We start from the raw sequence: 9,566 nt of genomic DNA on the forward strand, positions 1-9,566 counted from the left end.
GGCTGTGGCCAGAGGGGTTGTGATGCAGAGCTGGGTGTGAGGGTGAGGATCCCCATCACCTCGGCTGCAGCCCCTCCATGCAGGGATGTCATTTCCCTTCCAAGCACTGGGTTGGTTGGGTTGGGTTTTTTTTTTGGGGGGGGGGATTTCTCTTTTGGAGAAGCTGGTTTGTTTTTCCTTTGAGAGCCAGAAGCCCCCTGCCCAGCTATGCTGCCCACAGGCACTCAGCCCACAGCCTGTACCCCATCCCTCCCTTCTTTTACCGGGGAGTTTTATCCCTTATTTGGGGTTTGGAGGAAGGGGGGGATCAGAGAACCAGAGCAGATTGTTCACATTGTGATTCAGACAGCCAGTGACTGGGTCTGAGCCAGAGCTGTGGGTTTATGGCTCATTGACCAAGACCTTTCCCACCATGGTGAGGGTGGGGGTACCTCCACCGTGTATGGGGGGACATCATCCTGCTGCCACCTCGGCTGTCACCCCCCTCCCTCCTAAAGGGATGCTGTCAGTGTGGGAACAGCTCTCTGGTTGTTGGTTTTCCCATCTGTTGTTTGTAATGCCCCTCTCAGGGCTTGGAAATAAAACACCTGAAAGGAAAAAAGGCCAAAGTGCTTTTTCTCTGGATCCTGCCCAGCAAAACAGGGGGTGCCTGGGGAGGGGAATGGGTCTGCTCTCCCTCAGGTGGAGCTGTCCCTGTTACTGGTGTCCCTGAGGATGCTGCTGCCCTGTTTAATCAGCATTCCCTGGAGAGCTGGGGCCAGGCCAGCACACCATGCCTGGCTGAGGGAGGCTACTTGGGGGTCTCAGCTGGTTTTTCCAGCCAGGGTGGGTTTATCCTGATGCTTTCCCCCCACCTCCATATGCCATTGGGAGGGGGGACATCACCTAGGTGGGTGGAGGAGGCATCTGTGCCCCTTTGGGTCCTGCTGGGTGATGCTTTGCCCCACTGCTATAAAGAGCATGTGGGGGGACACAGACATGGGGGAGCACCAGGGATGCTCACGCTGCTCCAGCTGTTCTGGGGGGGGTCCCATAGCCAGCAAACCATCCCAGTGGGTGCCACCCGAGCAGGGTGCTGGGAGACCCAGGGGCTCTGCGAGCAGTTGGAGGGGGTTGGGGGGGGGTTACCTTGCAGGGCAAAAGAAGAGACATCTGGGGGCAGCCCAGCGTTTTCCATATGAAACAGCCCCGATTGCTCGACAGTCAAAAACCCCCACCCCGACTTTGCCGATTCTGGGCTTTTTACGCTGTTTTTAAGCAGATTTTGGGGCTTATTTCGGTTCGGTGCTTTTCTCCCCCTTGGAAAAGAAATTCAAGTCGGGCAGGGGGTGGGATGCGGGGTGGGGATGGGGTGCGGGGTGGGGATGGGAGGGGGGTTGTGCCGGAGGCAGCGAAAGCTTCGCGGTGCCGCAGGTCCCGGGTGTGCGGTGCTCAAATGCCATCTAGTGGCACCGGCACGGGGAGGGCGATGGGGGCGACACGGGGATTTTGGGGTGTGAGCGGGTGGGATGAGGAAGGTTGAGGGGTCGGGTGGGGGCACTGGGGTCACCCGGCTGCGCATGTGGCGAGGGGAATGTGGTGGGGTCTGATATGAAGGGATGTGCAAGGGGAACCCCATCAGCTAAAGGGAGCTGGGGATGGGGGTCAGAGCAGGGTGGGGGGTCCCTAGGGAAGCCCGTGGGCTGCGGCTGCACCCCAACCTGTCTCCCACATCTGTGTAGCTGAGAGGATGCTTTTGGGTGGAAAAAGTCACATCCAGGGAGGGTAGCATCCTTCTACCCACACCAGGCTGGAGCTGGGGACCCCACCCAGCATGGTGAGGGGACCCAACACCACCACCCACCCCCCCCAAAAGGCACCTAGGGTCTGCCTGCCCCCCCGCGCTCCGGCAGAGCCCCCTTCCCCTGGGATTACCGCCCTGCCAGCTGCTCCCCCGGCAGCTCCTGAAATCCTATTACCCAGTTTCAGAAGAAATAAAAAGTTAATCATCTCCTTCAGCTTCTCCTCCTGCAGCACAGGGGCTCTGAGAAGCGGCCGCGCCGATGCCGAGAGGCTGCTCGGACAGTGGGTGCCCCAGCTGAGCCCCTGGGGGCTCTGGGCTCGTAGGGGCTGCAGCACCCAGGGGTCAGCGGGGGGGGGCAGGGGCCCGCCCCGCAGCGCTGGGAGCCATGCCCCTGGCCACAGAGATCCTGCGCGAGGTCTGGGCTGCCGACAGGTGAGTGTCGGGGGGCAGGATGCGACCTGGGGGGTCCCTGGGGGGGGACCCATCTCCTCCAGCACCGTTCTATCCTGTTACCGGTGTAATTGCAATTTATTGAGCTGGTTTATTAGTTTTGGGGTGGGGGTTTTTTTGCTCTGGGGGTCGGTGCAGTGATGCTCATTGGCACATAGAGAGGAAGAGCGTCCCTTAGAGGGGGGTTCCCCCCAAATTAACGTCGTTGCTGCCACCTTTGGCCAAGGCAGAGGCTGCCCCGTGCTGCCCATCGGCTGAGCACCATCAGCTGAGCTGCACCGGGTCGGGTTTGGGAGGGGGGAACCCTTTGGAGTCAAATAAAAGGCTGACATTCCTCCCCCCTACCCCAAAAATCGGGGTGCTGTTCAGCCAGAGGGTCTCAGCCCCCCCCCCCCCCAGGACCTGTGGGAGGTGAAATCCCTCACTCCATTGCTTTCTGTGCCCCACAGCCCCAGCGAGGAGCCAGGCAGCCCCCAGCACCCCAAGCCCAAACAGGTGAGAAAACATCCTTCCCTCCCTGTCCCCAGTGCCCCAAAACCCGGCTGGGGACATCAGAGACCCCTAAACCCCACACTGGCACTGAATTGGGATGAGGCTGGCTGCTCTGTCGGGGTCTTCCAGGGGAGCAGGAGCTTTAGGGGACACCCCCATTCCCCAAGCAGGTGAGACCCCACAGCCTCCCCTGCTCCTTGGTGCATCCTTCCAAACCCCCTCTCCATCGCTTTGAAACACCCCATGAGCCGGGCTCTCAGTTCCTAATTAATGCCTTAATTAAGCCTCTCAGTTAAGCCGTCAGCCGTGACTCACTTTCCCCAGGCTGTGACCCCCAGGGCCAGCCCCCCACTTGCTGCCTTTTGGCAGAGCCCTCAGGTGCTGCTCAGCCTCTGAGGGGTTTCAGCAGGAATTTCACTGGGGACCCAATTTAATCAGCAGCCCCCCCTCCCCTCGAAGGGCTTCGTTAAGTAACGAAGGGACCGGCTGTCCTTCCCCCCCCAGCTGCTTAAGGGATTAAAGGATGTGGAGGAGCTTCTTGGTGTGAGCTGATGACAGGGAAGAAACTGGTTGGTGTGTGTCTGTCCCCCCCTCTCTGCTTCCCAAATCCTGCATGCTGGGAGAGGGTGAAGGGTTGCTGCTTTGGGGGAGGGGGGGGCTGGACACCCTCCCCCCAAAACACCTTCACCCACCATGCATCCCAGAGGGATAAAACCCCTGCGAGGCAGAAGGTGCTTTGATGGGTGGTGGGTGCCCTGGTGCACCTGGGTTTGCTTAAATCACTTCCCGGGAGCCCCAGAGCTGACACCTACTCCCCAAATATCTCCTGTCCAGAGCCAAGTGCTGCCCCAGATACTCTGTATGGGGTAAATCGGGGTTATTTTTAGCCCCAGCTAACGGGGATTAGGTGTGCTGGACCTAATCCCCCCACTGACCTCCATCCCAGCACGGCCCCTTTGGCTCCTCGCCTTCATCAAGAGCCTTCTGCGTGGGTGGGAGGGGGTGGAGGTGTGGAGCTGGGCTGCTGGCCTGTCCCCGTGTCCCCTGTCCTGGCTCTGGTCCCTCTGGATGCCCCTTGGGAGGTGACCTGGTACCCAGGGTGGCTCCTGGCCAGGGTCCCTCTGGCATCATGTGGCTTGGTGCCAGTGTGGTCCATGGGTCCCTCATCCCAGGGGCTGGCATGTGGTTGTCTGTCCCAGTGCAGACACTCTCCTGTCTGTCTGCTAAGGGCCCTTTCTGTTTCCCTCCCTCTGCCTCCCCTGGATGCCTGCCCCATGGTAAGTCCTTGCGTGTCCCTGGGACGCGTCCCGCACGGGGCTGGGGCAAAGCCCGGCTGTGTTTCGGACAGGGAGCTGGTGATGTGTGAGTAGGGGGTGCTCTGCAAAACAAAAAGGGGGTTAAGGCTGGCACCATCTCCACAGCGCTGGGTGCTGGGGCAGAAGCTGAAGAAGAAGCGGCAGGAGCCCGGGATGGAGCCCGAGGCCAAACCCCGGCGGCTGCGGGCGAAGAAGCCGGGGGAGGCGGGGGCTGCGGAGGAGCCCCGTGCCCCAGCCCAGGGTGAGCAGGGATCCCCCACCCCCAGCTGCCATGGCAATGAGGGGTCACGCTGGTTCCCCCTCATGGCCTTGGTGCTGCTTGGGAAATACAGGGGTGAAGAAACTGAGGAAGAAGAAGGAGGAGAAGGGGGAGGAGGAGAGCGACAAGGAGCCCTGCTCCAAAACCACCAGGGAGCCTCGGAAGAAGAAGGAAAGCCCCGTGCCCCGCTCCCACACGGCCAAGGGGCCCAAGAAGCAGCAAGGTGGGGGTGTGGGGGGGGGAGTCACTGTCAGCACCCTGCCCATGGCACCTTATGTCCCGATGCACCGCATCCCCCCGGTGCTGCCGATGCTCCCGGTGTCCCCAGGGGTGTCTGCACATCCCGGGGGGGGACATTTTTTGGCCATGACCCAGGAGGAAAGGGGGATGTGATGAGGGAGCTGCGCGCGTGGTGATGGTACCCAGTGCCCCCAGCTCCCCGGGAATCTTTCTGGAGCCGAAAGATGGGGTGGGCAAAAAAAGGGGGCTCGTCTGCCCACCACCATCACCCCCCAACTCCGCACCCCGGGATGCTGCCGCGAGATGGCGGTGTGACGTTGCGCGCTGTCCCCAGCACCGGCCACCGCGGCTGGACCGGGCAGGCACCACCCCAGCACCCTGGGGTGGGCACCCCGGCCCCGGCACCCCGGGATGGGCACCCACACCAGCCGGTGCTGCTGAGGGGGGGTTCTCTGCTCGCAAACCCCCATGCATGAGGTCATCACGGCGCTGACATCATGGTGTCCCCTCTGGGCAGAGCCGGAGGAGGAGGACTGGGAGGATGAGGACTCGGAGGAGGAGGAGGAGGTGGAGAATAAAGACCCACCGAAGAAACTCAAGAAGAAGCTTCCCAAGGAGCCCCCCTTGGGTGAGAGCCGGGAGAAGAAGCTGAAGCCAAAGGGTAAGTGCTCATGGGATGGGGATGGCTGGAGCCTGGCTCCAGTGCCACTGCCATCCATCCTGGCTGGGACACCTGCAGCCCCACCGCTGTCCTGGGATGCTCAGGGAGCTGTGGGGCGATCGCCCCTACCCTGTGCAACCTCCCCGGGCTCACTCCTTCCCACTGCCCCCACCCTGCCACCTCCCCATCCCTCCCCATCCCTGTCCCCCTGTCTTGCTGGCCCCGTGTCCTGCCAGGAGACAAGAGCGACCCGGACAGCAAAGCCAAACCTGCCAAAGGCACCAAGAAGGAGCAGATGTCCATGTTCCAGGTGAACGAGGAGAAGAAGGAGAAGAAAAGCAAGAAGAAAGGTCTGGGCCAAGTGTGTGTGTGTGTTTGGGGGGTGGCAGCTGTCCCACAGCATCACCCTGAGCCAGCAGCACCCTGTGCCACATGACAGTGTCCCCTGTGTTCCCCCCTCTCCAGCCACCACCGGGAGCGATGAGGAGGATGATTCTGACTCCAGCACCAAACCCATCAGGTCAGAGAAGAAGAAAAACCCGGCGTCCCTCTTCCAGACTGGTGGGAACCCCCCCAAGGAGAAGAAAACCAAAAAGAAAGGTGAGAGCCTGGCACTGGTGATGTGCTGGGGGGGCTCAGGGAGGTACGGGTGAGCCTGGCCATGGAGACAGGGGTTACGATCTGTGGCGTTGGTGTGGGTCTACGCCAAGGTCAGTTTTGGGGTTCAGCAGAGTCAGGGTCTCCACACACACACAAACCTCCCTGTGCCCCTGCCTGCTCCTGCCTGCAGCTCCTCCCAAAGCGGCCGAGAGCGAGGAGGACACCCCACAGAAAAACTCCAACAAGAAGGGGAAAGGGAAGAAATCAAAGAAGGTACAAAACCCCCTGGGAGTTGAAGGGGTCCCCTTGGTGGGGGCAGCAGTTCCTCTCCCCCCCAGAGTGGATCAGGGGGCTGGAGCATCCCTTGGGGATGCAGGATGCGGGTGCAGCCCGGAGGAGGAGGAGGAGGGGAGTTTGGGGCAGGTTTGGCTCTGGGGTCACCATCCCTCCTCGTGCTGCAGGCGAAAGAGGAGCGTCCCCCATCCCCTGTCATCGAGGTGGACAACCTGGAGGAGTTCGTGCTGCGCCCAGCGCCCCAGGGGGTCACCGTCAAGTGCCGGGTGACGCGGGACAAGAAGGGGATGGACAGGGGGCTTTACCCCACCTATTACCTCCACCTGGATAACGACAAGAAGGTGAGTTGGAGCTTGGGGCGTGGGGACCCTTGGGGCTCTGCACCCACCCTAGGAGCACCCTCGGGGTTTTGGGAGACGCCAGCCTGCATCCCGCTGTGCCTGGTGGGTCCTGGAATTCCTCTTGGGGAACGACCCATGGCGATGGTGGGCGATGAGAAAACATCAGCCCCAGAGAAACCCCTCCTGCCCCACGGCCCCACAAGCATTTTGGGGATCCTCTTTGCTCCATGACTTGCTCAAGGTCGTGGTGGTGACCTCTTGGGCCAAGCCTTGTGCCGAGAGGTGATCTGGGGATGGGAGTGGCGAAGGGCGATGGTTCCTCTGCCCCCCCAGGTGTTCCTGCTCGCTGGGAGGAAGCGCAAGAAGAGCAAAACCTCCAACTACCTCATCTCCATCGACCCCACCGACCTGTCACGGGGGGGAGAGAACTTCATTGGCAAGCTGAGGTAGGGGCAGAGAGGGGGGGTCCCCCTGTTCCAGCAGCACCCTGCTCCTCGATGGCCGGGTCAAGCAGGAGCTAAATTCATTCCCCGCTGCTGGGTCTGACCCCGGGGAGCGTTGGGGGGGCCGGGAGGGGAAAACAGGCTCATCTGGTTCCTCCCAAAAGACAGGTCACAGCGAGAAAGGCGCCCGGCAAGTCCTGGCCTGCCGCAGAGCCGGCAGCCAGGCAGCGATGCTGGGGGGTCCCCGTGGCAGCAGCGCCTCATCACACCCCAGTTTAGGGGGTGGGTGCCCTGAGTCTGAGCCACCGGCTGAGGGGTGGGAAGGATGGTGCTGGCTGGGGGCTGCATCACGGGGTGGGGAGGGTAAAGCCACAGGCGTGGGACCGGGGAGGTCAGAGGGGACTCGGTGGCACCAGCTGCAGCCCCCACACCCCCCACCCCCCCAGATCCAACCTGATGGGAACCAAGTTCACCGTGTTCGACAACGGAGCGAACCCCGACCGGGCCAACGCCGACTGGTCCAACGTGCGGCAGGAGCTCTCAGCCGTGGTCTACGTAAGCAGCAGCACAGAGAGCACCCCCACACCCCCACCCTGGACCCTCTCCCCAAGTAGGCAGTGAGGGGGGTCCCCACCTGCAACCCTTCTCTGGTCCTGGGGGTTTCAGTGATGTGGGATGGGTTGGGTACATCCCTGAGCCCCTGTTCAGCCTCTGGTGAGAAGCTGCAGCCTGTGGTGGGTGCTGGTTTTAGGGAAGGGGTTTCTCTCGCAGGAGACCAACGTTTTGGGGTTCAAAGGCCCCCGGAAGATGACGGTCATCATCCCTGGGATGAACTCTGACAACGAGAGGGTGCCCATCCGGCCCAGAAATGTAAGTTAGGGAGCCAGAAACTCTTTAGGGGTTGGGTTTTTGGGGGTCCCCCTTGGATTTTAGTGCTTTCTGGTGTCCCTAAAATTCAAGTCACCTCCCTGGGAGGTGGGAGAGGCAATGTCCAGATCTCTTTCTCCATGCTGGATCTCATCTCCCAGCCAGAGACCTACAGAGCATCCCTCTGGGCACACCGTGTGTGTATGGGGGGGCTCACCCCAACTCTGCTCTCCCCCCTCTGCCCCTCCCCAGGATAACGACGGGCTCCTGATGCGCTGGCAGAACAAAAACATGGACAATGTGATCGAGCTGCACAACAAGGCGCCGGTGTGGAACGATGAGACCCAGTCCTACGTCCTCAACTTCCACGGCCGCGTCACCCACGCCTCTGTCAAGAACTTCCAGATCGTGCACAGCAGCGACCGTAAGGAGGGGGGGAGTTATGGGGTGGGGGGTGATGGGTTGAGGAGCACTGCTCTCAGCTGGCTCCATGCTAATTTGGGGGTCTGCCTGCCTTGGGGGCGGAGGGGATGCAGCTGGATGGTGTGTGGCATCATATGGGTCCTGGGTGCCGGCAGACGGAGCGTGTGGGTCACCTGTTGCCAGGCAGATTAGGGCAAGGACCAAATCCTGTGGGGTGCTGAGCTTCCCTCACCATGCTACAGCCACCCGCTCACCCCAGTGACCACCCCAAGCATGCACCCCCCGTAGCCAGCGGGCTCACCCCGCGCTGCATCACGCCTCGGGGACGGAGCCGTCCCCGCGCGAGTGGCCGGACGCGGCCGTTTGTCACCTGTCCGGCGCAGTCAGAAGCCCTCGGCCTCCGGGGTGTTGGGTTACGGGACAGAAAAAACCCCCCTCGGGGGCCCCTGGTTATTTTTACAGATTTCCTGTCACCCGCCCTCTGGTAGCAGCAGTGCCAGGGTGGGGAGGGGGGGGGGGCAGTGGGGTCCCTCTCCCTTGGGGGGCTGTGTCCCTGGGGACACTGAAGGGTGCTGTGGTCCTGCTCCAGAGTGTGCAGTGGGGGAATGAGGCTTTTTTGGGTAACATGTGGTAGTATGGCATGGCCGGCACATGGCAGCAGAGCTTGGGGGTGGGGGGGGTGGGATGGAGGTCGTGGGGGGGCTTCTTCAGGATGTGTGTCCTCTGGGGAAACAGGCAGGATGGGTGCACAGGTGACATCCCGTCCCAGTGCAGGTGACATCCCAGCATCCTCCCTCCCGCAGCTGACTACATCGTGATGCAGTTCGGGCGTGTGGCAGACGACGCCTTCACCATGGACTACAACTACCCGCTGTGCGCCGTGCAGGCCTTCGCCATCGCCCTCTCCAGCTTCGATGGGAAGCTGGCCTGCGAGTGACGCCGGGGCTGCTGGTGCCTGGGGGATGCTCCCGCATCCCTGTTCTGCTCCACTCTTTCTGCATCCACCTTCTGCCCTGTTACAGCCTCTCCTGGGCTGGCTCCAGGCGCACGGTGCCCGCTTTGGGATGCTCATCTTCTGCAGCCCCCTGCTCTGGGCTAACTGGGGACAGAGCGCTGGTCCGGAGCTGATGACAGAGTCAGGCCCGGGGTATATTTAGCAGATGAGGCTGACTGTGATCCCCATCTCATCCTGGTGAGGTGTTTTTTGGACTTGGAGCCTGGAAATTCACCCAACCACCCTTTTATTGTCTTTTATTTTTCCTGTTTTTGGTTAGATGTGGGTTGGTACTTTGTAGTGCAGCCCCTCAGAGATGGGGGGGGTGATCTCCTTGGTTTGTACTTCCTCCTCCCTCTCTGAGTGTCACGGAGCCCACGTGTGGCTGGGCACTGCCTGAGCT

At 61.6% G+C, this 9,566-nt stretch overlaps 1 protein-coding gene across 1 annotated transcript; it reads left to right on the forward strand.

The window, feature by feature from the left end:
• Positions 1–2,168: 2,168 nt before the first annotated feature.
• Positions 2,169–9,106, forward strand: TULP1 (TUB like protein 1; the record flags this gene model as incomplete). The annotated part of the gene is given in 15 exon segments (XM_084275900.1): positions 2,169–2,215; positions 2,683–2,728; positions 4,147–4,282; positions 4,374–4,523; positions 5,058–5,201; positions 5,350–5,431; positions 5,433–5,551; positions 5,667–5,801; positions 5,992–6,074; positions 6,263–6,436; positions 6,770–6,882; positions 7,326–7,434; positions 7,651–7,749; positions 7,999–8,170; positions 8,973–9,106. Coding segments are annotated over 15 exon segments (1,743 nt in total).
• Between the last annotated feature and the right edge of the window lie 460 nt (positions 9,107–9,566).

The sequence above is a fragment of the Gallinula chloropus genome (assembly GCF_964237585.1).
Source record: "Gallinula chloropus genome assembly, chromosome: 27".
Classification (NCBI taxonomy): domain Eukaryota; kingdom Metazoa; phylum Chordata; class Aves; order Gruiformes; family Rallidae; genus Gallinula; species Gallinula chloropus.